This window comes from Arctopsyche grandis, chromosome 6, assembly GCF_051622035.1.
Source record: "Arctopsyche grandis isolate Sample6627 chromosome 6, ASM5162203v2, whole genome shotgun sequence".
NCBI classification, from domain to species: Eukaryota; Metazoa; Arthropoda; class Insecta; order Trichoptera; family Hydropsychidae; genus Arctopsyche; species Arctopsyche grandis.
The window spans coordinates 31,988,721-32,010,036 of record NC_135360.1 but is presented as its reverse complement, the minus strand read 5'-3'; the positions used below and the strand labels follow the sequence as shown (position 1 = coordinate 32,010,036).

The window sequence follows — 21,316 nt, the reverse complement described above, 5'->3', positions numbered from 1 at the left end:
AAAGCATAACGCATAGCTTTACGACCAGCTAATTTGCAGCGTGAATTAACATCATATTCCATTTATTTTTTGGTTTCAGCAAAATTAGATTGAAATATATGTATAAGGAATTAACCAGAAGACTAAGATTTTATATTCTTATTTGTTTTTCGAGTCAAACACTATAACAATAATTGATTTACCATTTTTTTTTCCAGATTAAAACTCATCACTTTTTTTATATTCCAAGTTTCCGTTATCAATGGCGCCGTCCATACACGCGATATTTCCATATTGCAACCTGTGGTTGCTATTTAGGAACTGGATATGGAAATATCGTATGTGTGGACGGCGCCAATAAACAAAACCTGGATGTAAGTTTATATTATAGATATCGTAGTTGAAGGGAAGGCACTTACATATATTCTTGTATTGTTTTATATTCTTCTCCTTCACGGCCGTAGCCAAGATTTTTTTTATGAGGTGGGCTGAAACCAGTGGCGGCTCGTCTATATGGGCTGCGGGGCTACAGCCTTCCCAGTATAGTACAAATGCATGCTATTTTTGCCGTCCATATGGGCTGCAGACCTCCTAGTATAGTACATATGCATGCTATTTTTGTCTGCATTTGATCACCGGTATGGTCAACGAGCTAATACAACCCGATTAACCTCTGCAGCCCCCCTCTATAAATTCTCACGAGCCGCCACTGGCTGAAACACAAGCGCACCTTCCTCCCCTCCACCGAAATTGTACGAAATTGTAGTGAGCTCTTTTTGAGGCGCTAAATAAAAATAAAAATTTGTAAATTAAATGTTTTTTTTTTTTAATTTATTGTTTAAATAAAATGGATAACACTGCAAACTAAACTGCTCTAGATTACTACGGAGCAGTGTGTAATAAATAAATCAATCACTGAAGATACTTGGCATGAGATTCAGCGAAAAAGTTTATAAAATTTTCAATAGAAATCTCTACGTCACGATATGTAAACAGCAAGTTTTAATCTAATTCTTCAAAAAGCAAAGTTGATAAAAAGGTGTCCAAATAGTGTAGAGGCATATTCCAATCTGCTACGAACGAAGCAGAATAGTCGAATCTATAGTTGTAATGATTCAATTTTTTTTTGTAACTTCATTTTCGCTTGTTTATTTATTTATTTTGGAAAATTTACAGTTTTAATAAAATATAATTATTCAAAAGATATAATTATTTATAAAAAGTAATAATTATAGTACAAATTAACGTAAATTACAATTATAATAAGTAAACGGGTTACTTGTCAAATGTGAATCTTTAACAGTATAACAGTATTTTTAATTTTTGGGTGTGACCCATTGATGTATAATACACTAGATGGGCCCAGACGTGTTATTTTGGTCGGAGATCTTGTCTTCACTAACTGAGGAGTGCGGGGGGGGGGTTTTAACTACTGGGGAAGTTGGGTTTTTTTCCCTACGACGCAATGGTACCTACCTACCTACTAAGAGAAACTGTGCATGCGCCAAAAGGGAGACAAGTATAACACGTGAGGGCGGATCTAGTGTATTATACATCAATGGTGTGACCAGTTTTTTCGTGTCCAATTTTCGGGTGTGACCAGTTTTAGTGTGACGGGTGATCACATGTGACCGATCTAGAGCGACCGGTTGTCCTGTGACTGGTAATCACCGAACCATTTACTAGACCAAGTAAATATCGTTAGTTGATATTTTGTGTGTAGACGGCGTCATTGAGGACAGTCAATCGAGTCGTTTAGAATATTGCAATATTTTTTGATTTTTAAATGCTTTTTATTATTACGAAATTATGTTCACAATGCATCTTATATCTATTTTAATAGCTACTGATCTACTGATCATTTTCTATTTTACAATTTTAATTTAATTTGGTTAGTAATCACAGTATTATATTATTCTAATGTTAATCTAAAGCATAATAGGAAAAAGAGCTCAAAAACCTATTTACAATCCTTATAAATGTTCATAATACATCTAATACATAATATTAATTAAAGACTATCTAAAGTCGATGACCTAAAGCAGATTGTGTTTAGGTAATCTGTGTTTATACCTGAAGGGTATAGACATTTTGTTGTAATCACCGAGACTCTTCACAAGTGTGTTAGTATGGTTATTAGTGATTCTTTCATAGAATCTACTGGTTAGTTTGTTAGTAATGTCTGTAACAAACGGAATATTATATATAGCATGCAGTTTTTTCAGGTTAGTATATATGGGTGTATTATAAATTATTTTAAGGGATTTATTTTGTATTACTTGGAGCTTGGAAAGGTTAGTATTCGAGGCGTTATTCCATACAGGTGAAGCATAGGTTAATAATGGTAATATGAGCGCGCGATATAATTTTATTTAATTTAGCGTTGATAAAGAACTATGGCGATTAAATATTGGATATATTGAGGATATACCCCGCATCGCCTTGCATTTCGCCGCCTCAATGTGAGGTGCCCATCTCATTCTTTTATCAAACGTTACTCCTAAATATTTTATTAAAATATTGCAATATGAATTTTCACATCTGTATAATATTTTTAAAGCTCGCACAAAATGGCGAGGGCGGTCTCGGAAAATCGTCGAAGGCCATATCGCGTATTCGATCGACGTTGAGGAGGCTCGTGTCGGCGGGTTGGCAACAGTGGCGGAAGCGTGGGGACGGAAGCGGCAACCGGCGGCGAGCGGTGGCGCCATCCCGCGGCCGCCCTCCGCAACCGGCGCCGGCTCGCGACTGCCTCGTAGCGGCCGCGTCGGTGTGAGTGCCGTGTGAGGGCGCGCGCGAGTGTGCGTGACGCGAGTGGCGAGTGGCGCGCCAGGCGGCGGCGGCCACAGCCAGAAGCTCGAGGTGCGGCGAGGCGAGCGTAGAGTGCAGGCGCGGGTACGGGTCGGTGTGTCGGTGTGTCTGTGTCTGTGGCTGTGTGTGCACTGTCGGTGTGTAGTGTCCGTGTGGTGTTCCCCCGTACGAGTCGAGTCGAACCGAACGTCGAGTCGAGTAGAAGCAGAAGGGCAGGAGAGCGGAAGAGCAGCGTCGCATCCGCGCGCATCGGCCCGACGTCTTCCTCACGGCAACCACCATCGACTCGACAGCGACCGTCGCAGAGATGGCAGCGCGCGAGGACAACGTCTACCGCGCCAAGCTCGCCGAGCAGGCCGAGCGATACGATGGTAAGTGGCTGACGCCAATCTTCACTCATCACGCCGATCGACCGATCGACCGATCACCATTTACCATTCGCCGGCCGGCGCCGCTTTCGCTTTCGATTTCGATCTTGTTACCAGGCGGGCCGCAATCCGGCCGGCCGGGGCGCAGCCTCGGGCGGGGGCCGAAGCCCCGGCTCGCGACCCCGCCCCGCCCCACCCCCCACCCCACCCCACCCCACTCCACCTGTCAATCTGCGAATCGAATGCGTCTAGGAATCGGACCGTGACGTTGGCTCGCCTGGAGCGGCGGCTGCACCCCTCTCCTCACCCCGCCTCCCCCCCTCTCTGCATCCACGGAATCCGATGCATTCGTGAGTCATAATCGTAGTCGTGAGTCACTACTCTCCAGCTGACGAAACTCGCCGACTCCCCGGCTAATGGCCGTGTTTCTCGCGTCACCGGCGGCCCGATTGCTCAAAATGTATGCAAATTCTTCGGCCGCGGCCTCGTTTTCGAATTTCGAATTAGACGACTTCGTCTCCTGCCGAAGCACTCTTCGGAAGTGTTCGGGCGCGTATAGCGAGGCACGCCGCGAAAATTCCGCGAAACTTTGACATCGATTGGAAAATTTCATGACTGGATTTTGATTTTAGCCCCACCCCCTCCCCCCCCCCTCAACTCGAGCTTACATATATATATGTATATATGTGGTGTGCATTGGAATCGAAAACGCACATGTGACTCGATTTTGGATCGAAGATATTCCATACTTGGATGCCCCGAATGTGAAGAAATGCGACGAGCCCTGGCGAGGTTTTCGATCAAAACTGACCAAATTCAAAAATTTGTATTGGACATTTTGATGTTCTGGAATTGTCCCGCTTGCTGAAATTCAACCCCCCCCCCCCCTTCCATTGTTAAGACATACAGAATGAAAAAATATACTATTTAAATGTTACAGTTTGGATGTCGATTAATCTGGAAAACCATATGATGCACCCTGGCCGGGTTTTCAATCAATTCGGAGTTTAATAATATGATGAAAAAAGAAAATCTTTTCTAACTTGTTTAATTAAATCATAAATGAATCCTAAACACATATATTATATCGAATGGTAAGATTTAATTTCAGAAATTGAGAACCTATTTTCGGCTTGTTTGCAACAGATATATATATTATATTAGTTGGGTATGGATTGAATCATAAGCAAATAAGATTAAAACTTTAATCTTATTTGCCTATATTAATTACTAGTTGTGCCCATTGAAACTTCAACAGATGGTTTTTAAAAAAGTGATAATTAAAAATGAAGTTCAACATATCTCGGAATTGAAATCGATACAAATAACTCTTAATGATTCTAAATTTTATTTTTTGGAATCTCATGTGTTAATGTATCAACATACATTCCTTCCTTTTTTTATATATATATTATATTGTCTGAATTGATTACAATAAAATCATCTAATTTTACTATCAAATGTGCCAGGATCATTGCCCACAATAGAATTTTGAGTCACCGAGTACATATACAATATCAATTGGGTTTTTCGTCTAATCTATTACTAGCACTGCACGTAACCAGCAGTACGAAAAGTATTCTTTGGTTCATTTTAATTTCCATAATTCATTCATTTATGGAAACATTCAACGTCTAACGTGACGCAGATGCAGTAGAACGACAGCAGCCAACAAAATCTATTCAGACTATACAGCAGTACATGTCACCGTAACGTATCAAGCAAAGCTGGGTTTCTTTGGCCACTGACTATGCCGTGACGTCATAGTAGCGAGTGCACGCGTATTCTTGAAAGTGCGCATGCATGCGCATATGGATATTCGATAGGACGCAAGCAATATTGCGCCGTATCGTCGTGCTCTGTATGTATATGTAAGCCGATTTTGCCTGAATTTGTCTGAACGTGCCGCAACCGTGAACTGCTGGATAGTATGAATATAAACTCGTTTACGTGAGCTGCTGTGCTGTTTTTATAGGTGTCACGACAACTGACTCACGAACCTTTCACTCAAAGGCGTTACGCGCACGAAATTTCACTCACGCGACAACTGGCTCACGGCCATTAACGAAAGTACCGATACTGATGGTATCAGTATTTGACCGAAAACAAGCCTTTGGAACTACCGGTACTAAAAACTAAATAAATGATTTTGAAAATCCGCAGATTTGTCAAAATAACTTGTGAGCCAATTGTCGCATGAGTGAAAGTAACCGTAAGCCGGTTGTCGCGGAACCGTTTTTACAATGGAACTTATTTTTAATTAAGCATTTTCAGAGTTTTTCTGATTTTCATTGAAACGGTTCGCGCAAAATTGGCATCTTGCAAATCTCAAATTATTCAGCGTCTTGTGAGGTTTGCAAATTTGTATAATGAAATGCTTCAAACATTTCTCCATAGATGTCACTGTGGATGATGTTTGCATTGTATAAATTTGTATTGATCGTATTGTATCAGTACGATCGTCGCTTTGGAGCGAATGTACATGTTTGAAATAAAATAAAACGGTGTATAGAATTTCAAAAGTAAACGATTAGTCATTGAATTATAATAATATAACTAGTGTCGGGGAAGAGGAAAAACGAATACTCGGCTGAATTATTTTTTTGCTCCGTTGCATTCCAATGCACCGATAACCAAAAGAGAAACTACGTTGAATTAACAACGAACTAGTGGACCGAAGAAAAAAATGGATGTAAAACAATGACGGTTCAAATTCGCGACCTCCCCTATACATTGCAACTGATGAGATCGATATTACAGCCCTGTCCGAGGACGGAAAGCGTCCTTTAGCTTTTTTCAATTAAAAACGTACATTTAATTGAAATCTCCAATCTCCAGAAGTATATACCCTTCGAGGTATTGACGTTTAGAACGTACAGTATATGTATATATATGCATATTCATGCAAATTTGCCCTTAGGAATACTGCCCATTCTACCATGCTAATGTGCAGTTGTTTCTATGCGCCCCTCCCTCCATTTTCTCGAAACACATTCCGCAGCACATTTTGGAATAGAAGGAAAAAGTCCTTAGATAACCCGACGAGGAAATGAGATTACATCGAATTCATTTCGTTTTTATATATATTAACAAATAGTTGAGAAATGTAGTAGATGTGGGACAGCAAGCGGCAAATTGGAAGTATCGATTTGTGGAAGCATAATGTAAATTTGGAACAATATGTACTTTTGTCATGAAAATGCGTCACGATTGACGTGACCGATGGGGCAGGGCAATTAGCGTAATGTAACGTCGTAATCTGAACTCGTCAACGTACAAAGTTTAGAATCGCATTTTATTTATCTCTGCTATCGTTATGTCTGTGTGTGTGTGTGTGTCCACCTGAAGGAACTGACATATTGCACTCCTCACCACGTTAAAATCTCGTTTTCTTTTATGTATACTATATCTCTCGTGAAGACGAGCCGCGACTCGTCTATCTGGCAATTTGATATTCTTGAGGTTGTGCCACACACGTTGGGGTTTTTTTTCCTTTTCCTTGTACAAATTCTGACACATTGATGCGTCATAGTGTTGACGCGAAAAGTCATTCAACTGATTTTCGTGGCGAGACTTTTAGGCGCAGAATCGTACGGCACGGCATGGTATGCCTGGGTAGACTCCGACTGTTGATGGGCGTATCCTCGTGTCATTGTTTATCCGTACGATCGATTGCATTTCTTCAAATATGTGGGAATCACCGAAAACACTCCAGGGGGTGAGTTTTGGTCGGGTGTATATACGTATTCGAAAGGTATTTGCAATGTTATGGCTTAATATGGAGATTTTTAGTAGGACCTGTGTCCATTTGGGGCGGGGATCGAGTTGCCAATTGGTTGGTAACGCATTTTATAATAAATGATATACCATCCAAAGGCTAGCAGAAATATAATAAACGACGTTCTCTTCTTGCACTGTTGATCCAATCATGTCCTTCATGGCACATTTTGGCCCTCGTGATTCATAGAAAATATTCAATGCTAGTCCTTAGATGTCCGTTGATTTGGTACTTGTAATTAAATTATTTGTTATATACTTGTCTTAAAATTATGTACTTGTATTTTAGTTGATTTCTTAGAAATCTATCCTTTTTTGCTCCATTGCTTTGAATACTGATAGAACGGTCTATTGTTATTTGCAATTGCATCTAACCTTGGCATAAGTCTAGTTATGACCAGATTTCGGAGGGTGATTAGGGCAATGTCGAATAATGCATATTCCAACAGCTGAAAGCAAAAATAAAAGTTTAAAAAAAAATAGCAAAACCTGTTTGCCCCGATCCCTATCCGATGTCTAGTTATTACTAGAGATCGGCGTTGGATGGATACTTTTCAAGTAACGATAGACCGCTTGATCAGTGGTCGAAGCAAAAGAGCAAGGCTTTTGTAAGAAATTGACAATAGTAAACCATTTTTTGTGCAAAAAGCATCTTATAATTTCTATGTCTTATTTTTTAAATGATCAGAAGGCTGCTTCAGAATATAAAGCAGTTGCTTAGTTTATGCTTGAATTTTTTCATTCTTGCTCTCTCCCCCCCCCCCCCCAGCTGGATTCCGATCCTTATGCCATCGCGAGTTGGGTTGGGTCAAGATTATGACATCAACTTTCTTTTGCATAAATAAGAATACTCGTGTGGACCGGGTGTCGTCTTTTTTGCATCGATTTTTTTTATTAGCTTCACTTCTCCAATCGGTCTGACAAAATTCCCACTTTCTTCTGGTCGCTTTGAAATTTTGCGAGGTTTGGCCGCCGATAGAGATTTCAATTTCTTCCGCTAATTCGATGGTGAAATACAATCGTAATAAACAATTGGAGACTGACGACAAGCTTTTACCACTACCCTGTACCCTTATATGTTTGTCAGGTGTTAATTGTTTTAACGCCTGTGACTTTATTTAGGTATTTATATTAGGATCAGATTTATCCCCTTCGCTTTCGATTCGATGTGTATTATAAGGTGCAAACACACTGAATCGTATGGCATGGATGCGCTCGCGACTCCATGCCATACACTGGGGGGGGATTTCTTCGGTTTTTTTTTCATGTGTCCGTCTTTACCTTTAGGTCCGGGCCGCACCGTGCAACTTTGTCGGCCGACTAGTTGCGCGACAAACAAGTTGACGAGTGTGGCATGTCCCATCTACCTGCATGCATTGGTCTGGTCGCCCTCAACCAAGTTGTTCGCGAGTTGAGCGGTGCGGCCCGGCCCTTAGGTAGACGAGATGCAAACACTTTTTTTTGCAACACGTTCTGTAGCACGTTCGCCCCATAGATCACGGCCACATTTTCCTCGTGGGGACCGTTCAAATCTTGAATTGATTGACCAGAATCTGGAGTGCGGCGCGTTCGAAGAGGCTGCTCTTCACCATCTATCCATCTCTTTCTCGCTCGCTCGCTCCACTCGCAGTCTTTCGGCCGAAATTTGCATTATTATTCACCGTTATAAGGCCAGAAGACTCGGCAAAATTGGCATAAATACAATGCGGAACACGCGTCTGCCACGATCGTGCGAACGTTCTCACACCAGAAATGGGAAATATTGTTATTGAAATTAGCGGCGACGACTACGACCACTAATAACGACGTCACATCACGTGAACATTATTCGACCGCGTTATACATTTAGCTCTCTGCGTCCAACATTCTTCCGGCGACATGTGGGCCGATATATAAATATATATATATTTAAATAATGACATATATATATATATGTGTACCTAGAAAGAGCGAGAGCAATTCGGAAATGCGTATAAATAAAATCAACCGCTGTACCAACACACCGATATGCATATAAGAAAAATCGGAACGATTAGAGTGGAACTAATTGTTTGAATTGCCGTACGATAAGTCTTAGCTCGCGCGCGTGTGGTTGAGTGTGTATGCACAATTATTATGTACGTGCTTTTTTTTTGTATCGATGTAATGACGATGACGTCACGCGTTCAGTTTTCGGTTTGTCGGCGTTTTCGGTGTGCGTACGGTGCGCGCCTCGCAGTACGTAGCGTCGACGCGTCGTCCGACAATCGATGCATTCTAGAATGTTCTCGCGTCGTCTGAAACGAGTTTTATGCACACGCTGCTCGCTCGCTCGCTCGCTTTGCAGCTGAATGCAACTTCTACTATGCACACGCGTGCGCACTATACGCGGTCTGGGGTTTTCGATCGCTCCTTTCAATTGATAAGGTTTTATTTAGGGGTTTTTTTTTTTAGATAAAAAATGCGGCGTGTACGTTTACCGTACTGTGCGAGCAAGATAAGGCGGTTGGTTGTGTTGGTTGATCGGTTTGAAGATTGTTGTTGGCTGATGATTTTTTTTTTTGCGAATTTTGGTTGGTTATATAATTGTTTTATTTTTTTGTTATTACTTTTTAGGTGTTGATAAAAGTGATGTGTTTAATTAATTTACTGCGCTTATCGCTATCTCTGCGTTTTTATGATTGATTATTTTTCAGTTTGAAAGTGTATTTTGTCGAAAAATATATTTTTTTATTTATACATTCAATAGAGTGGGAATAGTTATGAATTAAAAAGCGTTACGTATTGTTACTAACTAGGGGTGACTCACCAATACCAAATGTATGCAGATTTGAGACACGGTCTTTGTCAGTTTAGGTTTAACCAGCAGAATAGACATACAACTCCGACAGTGTGCTATCAATTTGTAAAACTCATTAGACCCGAGTTCATTTTCGAGACGGATGAATGAAATGAGTATCCCCGTATAAACAGGAAACATTCACAAAATTTGGTACGCACTCCGGTCAGGTTCATTCAAGTAGTGCTATTGCAGTTTAGTAAATTCATCTGGTTCTTCATCTGAAAGATCCAATTTGCATTGCCGGACATGGTAATCAAACTCGCAAACTGTTGGCTGTCAATAAAGTTCAAGAAGTGTATAACAAACCAGCTGAATAGAATAGTGGTTAGCATGTAATGCTTTGAACAAAGTGGTCACGGGTTCAAATCCCATTGGTTTCTGGTGGCCAGGCCTTGGATTTGTGACTCCAGGTCGATCGTTTCCTATCAGAGTTTGCCAATATATCTGATTTTTGTTGAAACGGTTCAAACGAATTGGCCACCTTGCCCATTTTCTGGCAAAATCATGAGTAGCCTTCGGCGGAGGAGCGTGCTTTTGGAACAAAAAATGGGAGGTTTGGGGCTATTATCCAGGAAACCGGGCAAACTACAAAGTTAGAGAGCAAAAAATGTCTCTGTGGATGTTAGTTGATATTTACTTTTTATAATACTTGTATCAAATGTGCAATGCTTCTGGCCAGGAAGGCGCATTGGGGTTCTTGGTATAAATTAAAAAAAAAACGGTCTGATGTTTGACAAATGCGTACATTTCCAACCATTCGCCATACACTGCTGGGTGAAGGCCTCTCCAATATGCTACCATTCGTCTCTGTTTTGGGCATCTCTCACACCAGGTGACTTTGTTGTACGAGCGTAGTTGCCTGTGGTCACTCTTGGTCACCCAGCTCGGGCAACCAAGGCGCGACCAAGGATCCGCTCAATATGTGAAGATTCAGCCACACGTGTTAATAGTTTTTAATACGTGACGATACATACAGTCACGCTTGTTCATAATTTTTTCACTATGGAGTTGCTGGCAACTAATCGCTAATGTGCTTATGCAATACAATCACCGTGACCAGACCCAACGCCTGGTGACTAAGACTTGGGCAACCGGTGAGTTTCCTGGTGTGGCATGCTCCATACAACAACTGCATACGCGATTGATCTGCACGCGCAACGTATAGAGTTGCTCGCATTTCATTGCATAAATATTTTATTTTGATTTCATCCACCCATCTCCTCTGCAGCCTTTCTCTCGAATACCATTCGTACACTAATTTCGTCCGCTTATTGCCATTTCAATCTCTTTACCGTCACCACTACGTCAACCACCTTTTGTCATATTTCTAGTGACTGTTCTATCATTGTTCCAAGTAAGAGAGAAATAAGAAATTATAAAAGCTTGTCATATATATGAAATGAGATTGAAACAATTAGCTTTTACCATTGCTTAATTGATTTGTAAATGAGTGGTAGAAAGGCGAGTATGGATAGCTGGCTGTCATCACTTCGTTCTGACACAAGATTCCGATGTAAATTTTAATGAGTTTGTTAGTCATTAAACTCATTTAGCTTATTGTCAGAGACATTAGCTTACTTCAATGTTAGCTAACCTTGTATGTCCGTAAGATATCAAAGCGATCTGAAGAGTGGTTCAAAAGCAGTTTTTTGACAGGCAGGAATGTCGTTAAACTAATAAAAAGCATGGCTTTTTTAAGAAATTAACAATAGTGCACCGATCCTTTTCCTACTTGTAACCCACGTATTACATTTGCTATCTCTCCTCGTTATGCCGAGTATCGTTCCATACGTTTTCGAGTGCATGTGCATGCATAGTGTTGAAAGATGAAAAAGTAAATGATCTACATATATGAGAGCTAACTTTATATAACGCTTTTTAATTTTTAAAATCCTAGTCTTATTATATATTTAATATCTCTTGGGAATGTATATGTAATATCGTTGTGAGTAGTGAAAAATTTACCGTATTATATCGTATTGAATTTTTCGCTCAGAATGATATCGCATTAAAATAGCGAAGCGGTCGTTCTTTGTGCCGTTAATTTAAATTTAAAATAATAAAAAAAAACTGAATACTCGTGTAAACGAGAGAATAGTGAGAGAACGAGAGAAATTCGATGCAAAATTGGAGAAGAAAAAAAAGTGGATTAGTCCACTTTGACGTCATCCGTGGTATACTCGCGTTCGCCGAGTGAATTCCGAATCGGTGGGAATTCTATGAAATTAATACGACTGTATGCTTTTATTGATATTAATAACGAATGTGTACCGAAGCGATTAAATTTCCACGGCATATATATGTATATATTTTTACTTTATGTACATACGTAGTAACAATAGATAGAAGTTTTGTGATCATGCGAAAATACGAACTCGAGATTTCAACTGATTCGAACTCGGAATCGATCACTGATTACGTTTTCATGATCTAGAAAAAATGTGTGTCTGTATTTTGGGGATTTTTTTGAACACCGTCAGTCCTATCGAACTGAAAATTAGTATCGGTTACTGAAATTCTTATCGATACGACGTAAATTTTTAAATTGATTGGTAATGGTAACCTCCCCTTATAGGTTGGAATTGAAATAAAATATAATTTCTAAATAGACTTTGTAAGTATGCATGTAATGTTGATTGGTAACATCGAAAACAAATCAAAGTTTATATGACGAAGATTCTATAGTTTATATTACAAATACTGAGCGAAGTAAAATGACTAGTAATTTATAATTTCGAAAGAGATGTATGTAAGTTTTGGTTGGTAGCATCCGTGACGTTAATTTAATTAAACAAATAAAAATGAATATTCAAATACATTTAAATAAAATAAAACTATTCAAATAATTTTAATAAAATGTTTACTATTATACACTAGCCATGTTTAAGCGGTTTATATTACAAATACCGAGCGAAGCCGGGTAAAACCACTAGTATAATAATAAAAAATGGATAATAGAAAGGAATTGATTGAATTGAACATGTGTACATATGGAATCGAAATAAAAAATAATTTACATAAAGTGTGTATGTGTTGGGTATAGGTTGGGATTGATTTGTATGCGAATTTTTGCGGCGTCTGCACCGTTTGAGGGTGTGTGTCGGCCGCCAGAGCTCCGTATTGATCGGTGGCGGCGGCGGCAGCAGCAGCAGCGTCCCGCCCCGAACTCACACAGATGTATCAACACACGTACACCCACCCACCCACCCACCCACTCGCCACTCACCCACCCCGCCCACTCTCGTCATACGCACACGTACACGTTCACGTACACTGGTGGACGAGTGCGGATGTGCAGGTGTCGTGGAGCGCAGATGGTCGTTAGCTGGTGGCGCCGCTGGAGCCGGCCGGCACTTGTTGCTAACTTGCTCTCCTCTCCTCTCTCCTCTCCTCTCGACTCGCATTGCATCATTCCTCGAAATGCTCCCCCTTTCTGTGACACTCGCACGTCGTGTATCGCGATACACCGATACGAGTCGAGACTCGCAGATCGGTCCTAAGTGCGAAATCACACAGCGGTGAATGTAGCACGTGGGTTTTTTTTTTAGGTCCTTTCAAAATGTCCAAAAAAAACACCCCCTGGCTGTATTCGGTGACGGTTTTAAGAAATGTAGGAGAACTTGTCGACGTTCACGTACCACATCCCGCGCTGTGTGATTTCGCCCCGAGGGCGGTTTCAGACTAGCGTATTTTTCTGCGCGTATACCGTCGTTTCGGCATACGCGCGCTACTTTTCGCGCTTTTCGTTCGAACCGGTACTGGTGATTTAGTATCAACATGGATAATACGAGCTTATAAGCGCGTCTACGCTCGTACGAGTTGCGCGTATGGAAAACGACGCGCCTATACGCGCCTACATGCACGAGATTATACGCGCGTATAAAACGCAAGTCTGAAACCGCCCTAAGACACTACTGATGCTTGAAACGTGCCTGATACTGGTACATGAAACATGCCCAATGCTGATAGTCCAGGAGTTCCAAAAAAACGACCGAAAGTAAAAAAAAAAAAGCCGGTTTTTTGAAATATGGTTTTGGTTTACGCCAGCTTGGAAGCCGTATGCTGATAATGATACTAGGACCTTCCCGATGCTGTTACTGATACTTGAAACATGCACAATACTGATACTTAAAAACTTGCTCGATACTGATGCTGATACTTGCGATGTGTCGATACAGGTTTCAACGTGTCTAGGTGGGACAGACAATATATTTCGCGGTTTCAAGTCCTAGTCGAAATATACTGTCGAGGTTGTTGATTTTATCTTCATTGGCGATAAGTCGTAATGATGTTTGATGTAACAGAGTCCGTTATGCTCTAAATGGAGCGCATTAAAAACGAATTTGAGAGTCTGGGTTCGTTTTTTTTTTTTTTTGTTTCGTCCGGTTGTTCCACAAGATTTTTGTCTTCTTCGGTGATATGAAAGCTATTAGACTATCGTATTTAATGCTAATTAGAATATTTTGATGTTTCTAAATGATCATTGATTGCACTATAATGGAAGTTGAAATTGTTGGATTTCTCGATATCTATCGTCGACTCATTTCTGAATGCACTCCATTGTAATTATTCTCTTTGTCTATTTCTGCTTCCTTGCTGCAACCTATCATACACACAAAATGTCTGATCGGAATTTTTAAACATGCTCCATTCTCTAGTTTTAATCGAATCTGTCGCTAGTAGCGATTTCGCAAGTCTGTAGGATTTTGAAAACCTTTCGTGGTAGTACATGTATCGTCAGATGGAACGTTGTGTTCTAAAAATGAATGTAATAGTATATTATATTTATTTCATTTCGATTGATACTGCATATCAATGTTTGAAAAATATATATTGACACTCCTACTTTCTAAGAAAATGTCATACGATGCCAGCCAATTTCTGGGAAAATAAATTGTTTGATATTATTTATCGTTTCAATTGTACATATGCAGCTATCTTGTATTAACATGTTGTATCTACGTAATGTTCACAAACTCGAGGTGTATTGCCCACCATTGATCCTGTTAGCTGAAATGATAATAAAATCCAAACATCCAATGTACAATGATTAATTTTAGTGTGTGGTGTGATGAAAAACGAAAAAACACATTTCGCCCACTCCTAAGTACTCATTATCTCATCTCCGATTTGGTAGTAAATTTAGTTCCATTTTGCAGTCCTTGAAATTCAAAAGGACTGATTTTGGTGTACTTTACAGTAAGAATTTGTAGTTGTGCAACGTTTCTGACTACTTTAAAAAAAAAAAACATTTCTTTGGTTGCAGTGTAACGGGTAACATTAGATTATTTCAGGATGGCCTATTTTAGGAAACAGTCCTTGATAAAAAGAAAAGGGAAAAGGGAAGCGTACCTCAAATACCGCTTGAAAATTATAACTTCAATTCTGCTCCTTTTAAATGTTTATTTGTACATGTCGATAGCGTTTACGTTTATTTACTATTTGTTCAATGAATTATATATATAGTCTTGGTATTAATGACCTTTTATGATTTATTTCAGAAATGGTGGATGCGATGAAAAAGGTTGCTTCGTTGAATGTTGAACTGACGGTAGAGGAGAGGAACTTGCTTTCTGTTGCATATAAAAATGTAATTGGTGCTCGAAGAGCATCGTGGCGAATTATTTCATCCATTGAACAGAAAGAGGAAAACAAGGTATGTATTTTTTTTATATTTTCTCTCCGACGTCTGATAATAAGTTTATATTTTTAAATATAACAATTTTTTTGGTTGAATTTTTAGGGTGCAGAAGACAAACTCACTATGATTAGAGCTTATAGAAGTCAGGTAGAGAAGGAGCTACAAGATATATGCTCGGATATTTTAAGTGTTTTGGATAACCACCTAATTCAACACGCCACCAGTGGTGAATCTAAGGTGTTTTATTTTAAAATGAAGGTAATAAAATCTCACATTCTTCGCGCGGTGTTTATTTTAAGATTCTTTTAGCAAATAAAATGTCTGACTGACGATTATTTTTATTCAGGGAGATTACCACCGTTATCTAGCCGAATTCGCTACCGGTAATGACAGAAAAGAAGCTGCGGAGAATTCCTTGGTTGCCTACAAAGGAGCCAGTGATATCGCTATGATTGAATTACCACCCACACATCCCATCCGACTTGGACTTGCATTAAATTTCTCAGTGAGTATCAATTCACTTTTACACTGTCCCCGCTCTGGTAATCGTCTCCATTTGCTAAATGTTGTCGTTCACAATTTCAGGTATTTTATTATGAGATTTTGAATAGTCCTGACCGTGCCTGTCGATTGGCTAAAGCTGCATTCGATGACGCTATTGCTGAACTGGATACCCTTTCCGAAGATAGTTATAAAGATTCTACTCTTATCATGCAACTCCTCAGGGATAACCTTACGCTCTGGACCTCCGACATGCAAGGAGATGGTGAGATATATTGTTGAGAAAAAAAAAACGTGTGCATTTGTCGCTCTGGTTCGTTTTATTCATTCGATGTAATTGATTTGCAGGTGACACAGAACAAAAAGAACAACTGCAGGACGTCGAAGATCAAGACGTATCGTAATGCAATCGTGAAGAGTAATGTAATAATCGTTTTAAGTTTTAAGAACCAGCCCTCAGTGCCAGTGTAAAGATATTACATCGTGGACTTTACTTTGAGGCTAAACAAATATGCAAGCAAAAACCTTAGTTATAAAATAACAACATAATATAATAATCATCTATTATTGAGAATCGTTTATATTAATTGTCTCTTGGTATGTCTCATGGTGTTGACTCGTGTATCATAATCATCCATATACTACTACTAAGCTGAAGTATTTTTAAACATTTTTATCCAAAATAAACAGAAATTTCATCCTGGTCTACGAAGATGTATTTGCAAGCTGTTGAAATGATTTTTAAGCTTAAGGATATATACAGGTCTTAATATGTATATACGTCTATATTTTTTAATTTTTAAAGACTACTTTTTATAAAAAGGTATTTCTACGTACGTGGTGTGCAAGATAATATTGATGTGTAATGTTATTGTTCTTCCTATTTCATTCAACAGTTTGTTGCTTGCTATGTAATGTGTTACGTTGGTCAATCCAGTATTACATATTTTTTTTCTATGTTAAAATATTATATATTTTTATTTTAAATTGAAATTTGTGTAATTTCTCTTATCGATGGAAACCTACTCGATTGCTATGGTAATATTTTGTATGAACATCTTAGTTTTCACTAATTTAAGTGGAGCTTAACTTAAAGAAGAAGAAAAAACAAGTATCGTTTTAACAGGTTTTCATTTTTTTTTACTTAAATAAGTTAACTTAATTTAAACATGTTTTTTAGCCATCGAGCATATCATTATAATCTTATTTGTTGAGATCATTCCCTGTAGCTTATGTGGACTTGTGTATACTGAAGTTAAAAAAAATACATGTGTGAATTGATAGTTATAAAATTTTTATAGTAAATATTTTTTTACCAATTGAGAGCATTTTTACAGGCACTAATTCACACCTTACTGAATTTAGTTTGGCAATGAATTGAGTAAAAATGTCTCCTGTGAAATGTTTCGACATAAGTGATGTTTTACCAAGAGATATCTGTTCCCATGTTATTAACCAACTACAATAACACAAGGGAGACATACCTGTTGGGCAATATTAATTTCTCACATTCCGATGTTGAATTTTTTATATATTCGTTTGTGGTTGAATATTGTAATTTGACATCTTGAAGTGTGTCCGGAAAACAACTCGTCAAAGTGAGGTCTAAGGTTTTGAAACAAAAAAAAAAAAAAAAACAAAGCATTTTACCTTAGGAATTGCCTGAACATCCGCTTCCGTTGGACTCGGTGTAAAAGTTGCGCCAATTGTAGGTTTAGCAAAAATTTTAATCAGTAGTTGCATTTAGAGTCTGTCATTTGTGTATGCTATATTATTATATATGTATACATTCATTATTTATGTATTTGTGTATGTAGATATGCTTACGTTGATTTTCATGTTATTTTTATCTGGTATAAATACATATTATAATTCTATATTGAAGATGCAATTAATTTCAATTATACAAATCATTGTATGCAAAAAAAATTCAAACAGAGCGAACGGCCGAGCTAATGCAATGGCAATATCTTAAAACAATATATTGTTAATTGAATATATATATATATATTTCAAGATAAACACGTGCGTATATTCAACTCTCATCCCCCCCCCTCCAACTCCTCCATGCCGAGGCGGATGACACAAGGCTAAGAAGCACTGAGGATACTGTTTTTATTGAGAGTCATCCGAGAATTAATAATTACGATCAGTAATTAACGATCACTGATAAACTTAATTATTAAGTAATAGTGTACACTGTATTATTATATATTTATATATATATACATATTATTATATTAGCTTTACTTATCAAGGTGTCGCTTGCGCCTCGGCGCCGTCTCTCTGTAAGTATGTATGTGTTTGCGAGCGTGTCTGTAGGGTGTCTGTGAGCGGTCAGCTGATGCTTGGGTTCTCTCGTCGCTTGGAAACCAAAATCACATGATTCTACATCGTGTCATGTCCTGTTTGGTTTTCTCAACCAACCGAGATTGTAGTTTCTGGATTTTGCCCTTTGTCGGTAGTACAAAACCATTTTTGTATTAAATTTGTCAAGTCCAATCTCTTTATATACATCTCTCTCTATCTCACCCTTGTCATATCAGTGGTCGGCAACTTACGAAATGATAAACCTGCTAAGCTCCGCTTTACTTCGCCTCTAATGAATGCATTATTGATTTATGTTTATTGTGTACATTATATACGTATTTAAGTTTTAATAAATAATTTAATGAAACATAATCATTTTTCACTGTCACCTTGCGCCATGAAACTCCCATCCCTAGTCATCCATTCATCATTAGTAGAGGTAGGACCGGAAGCGCGCCGTCTATTGTAAATGCTTTGTAAAAAAGGTTCGGCAAACCTTTAACATTGCATTTACAACATGTGAACAATGAACAGCGCGCTCTGGGTCCGCTCTTTAATCATTAGTATAACGCTAGAGACTATCATTGACTTGCATGAGTTTCTTTAGTAGTGTTAGATACGCTTCCGTGCATGGTTGATGATGTTGGAATTGGCAGTGTCCATTTCATTGTATGATGCTAGTTGGTTTTCGCCCGAAGCTTACATCATCGTGCTCCGAAGACAGCTGAAGATGCCATATTGAGGATGTTTGTATAGTTTAATCTTTGTTCTGATTGATGGAAAAGTGATATGCATGCTTGTGTTAATCCGGAGTTGAGATAAAAGCACTGACCATTCTGTTTGTATTGGAATTGGTATTTTCTGCTATGTCTAACGATAACATTTGTTATAAATGAACCATATGGTTAGTAGATTTGTTTAAAATTTGGCATATAGCATCTTTAGAACGCAATGATGATTGTTTTAAAGGTAGCAATAAATCATGGGAGTTATAATTTAACAAATTAACTGCATTTCAATTGCTTTAATTTTTGCTAGTATTTTACCCGTTGACATTTCAATTTGTAATTTTCAACAGGAATTAATATGAAAAAAAATTATATTTATTATTAAGCTCTACGGACGCGATATGTCGCTGAGTGCAGTTATAAAATGTCAGTATTATTTTAATGCATTTTTACAGCACAAAAGATAACCGTTGTACACGGATTTTGTTACACATCTCATTCCTTAAATAGAAAACAATAGTCAATTAAAATGAATTGCATTTTTTTAACGTATTTGTGTCTTTTTATCGGGTATGGATCGCGGCAGCAAATTGTGGATTTTGTATCAAGAGTTAGATGAGTTAGTTAGACACCTCAATTTGCTCCCAATGATCGACATTTATGGTTACGTTGATGTGTATGGTAGATCTTGGTACTTTATTTTCACCTGTTTGGAATACAGACTTTCAGTATAATAAATGAGGATTATGGAATTGTTTGCTTTTTCATCCCACCTCTTCCTTTTAATCGCCTGAGTTGGGTTTTTGAATATTTACTGTGGTGAATCATGGTCGTTAAGGTTTCGCAAGCAAATTTTGTTTGTTAGCGTTTTTGACAGTTTTTAAGTAGGAGTCTTGAGTTTTACGCATTAATTTTATGTCCGTTGTTAAAATTATGTAACGATAAAATCATTTGTTCAAAGGGAAAAAATACAAGGCTAATTGTGGTATGGATAATATAAGATTTTTTTACTAAATATTGTGTATAAGATTTCAATTCAACTTCAGTATTAAATAACAGGTTACTCTTTTCTGAAATTGGTTTCTAGATTTAGAAATAAATTCATTGATTTCTCACGAAACTAAGGCAAATAAAAATGTATCTAACAATGTGAATTGGTGGTAATTTTATATGAAAATGACGATAAAGAAAGCATTAGAACATGATTCAATATAATAAACATGTGAAGAATTGATCAATTGCATTAGTCGGAATACGATTATGACTAGAGGTAGGACCGGAAGCGTGCCGTTTATTGTTCAATTGTTGTAAATGCTTTGTAAAAAAGGTTCGGCAAACCTTTAGCAATGCATTTACAACATTTGAACAATAAACGGCCCCCTCAGGGTCCGGGCTTTAATTATGACAAATTGTCAATATTGTAGCGTGGGAAAGAAGAGCCACACCGGTTAATTGCATTCGGGTATAATATGCCGCCTAAAAGTGCATTTGGAAGTGGACAAAGGAGACCCTCGGATTAGGCCGAGTGGCATCTCCCGCAAGTTCCCAGAATCCGTACAAAAGCGTGAGACTGTGCGTGCCTGAGACCATGAGATCATACGTGCCTAAACAATAGATAAACAAACGTATTGAGGAAGCTGTGGTGAGGAACCTGTCCTTTAAAAGGAGGTACTTAGGCCTTGTCAGATTATTCTGGAACGAGCGCTGGCTGCGCGTGAACCTCCTTAAGCCCTGACTGCACTATGCGACAACTGAACGATCCGACAGTTCACAACAGTACGCGACCAAATATTGTTTGTATGATGGTGCGTACGCACCAAGCCAACGAACGGCCCACAGGCCAACTTTTAAAACCAGTAGCGTACAAAATATCGAAATAAAAATTAAATTTAAAAATTGAAATAAAATATCAAAATTAAAACTATTATTATTATATTAAAATTAAATTCAAGTATCAAAATAAAATTATAATCATTATATTAAAATTAAAATTAAATATTGAAAGTTAAAACAGAACATGCACAATTTAAATAAATTTTCGAGATTGACCTAAAATTAGATCATCAACAATCACATACAGGTAATCCTCGACTTTTGTTTGTCGAAGATGTTTTGACTTACGAAGATACGCACTAAGATCGAAAAAAATCAAAGAATTATTATTTTTACTTCCCCGTAATGCGCAGTTACTGAGAATATATCATGTATTAGTATGGGTGATCCAACGATTTTTGCTAACCCGGGGTGTTGTCGGTCACATCAAACGGATTTTTTTTTTCTTCAATTGTTTCTCTCGTCGAAATAAATCAAGTAATTAAATCACTTCAGAGGTAAAATTTATCGGATAATGTGTGATTATTAATTTTATTTCGACGAAAGA

The 21,316-nt window shown here is 38.3% G+C and overlaps 1 protein-coding gene across 1 annotated transcript; it reads left to right on the top strand.

Annotated features, from left to right (window-relative positions):
• Positions 1-2,636: 2,636 nt before the first annotated feature.
• On the top strand, positions 2,637-19,680 carry 14-3-3epsilon (tyrosine 3-monooxygenase/tryptophan 5-monooxygenase activation protein epsilon). Its single transcript, XM_077432148.1, has 6 exons — positions 2,637-3,161; positions 15,258-15,412; positions 15,500-15,655; positions 15,744-15,902; positions 15,983-16,163; positions 16,247-19,680. Exons 1-6 carry the CDS (start codon positions 3,098-3,100, stop codon positions 16,300-16,302), a joined length of 771 nt encoding a protein of 256 aa, XP_077288274.1. The 5' UTR covers positions 2,637-3,097; the 3' UTR covers positions 16,303-19,680.
• Positions 19,681-21,316: the final 1,636 nt, after the last annotated feature.

Coding starts and splice junctions, on each gene's coding strand:
- 14-3-3epsilon (XM_077432148.1), top strand. CDS start 3,098: ATGGCAGCGCGCGAGGACAACGTCTACCGCGCCAAGCTCGCCGAGCAG. Junction 15,656..15,743: donor TGTTTTATTTTAAAATGAAG/GTAATAAAATCT, acceptor ATTTTTATTCAG/GGAGATTACCACCGTTATCT. Junction 16,164..16,246: donor CTCCGACATGCAAGGAGATG/GTGAGATATATT, acceptor ATTGATTTGCAG/GTGACACAGAACAAAAAGAA.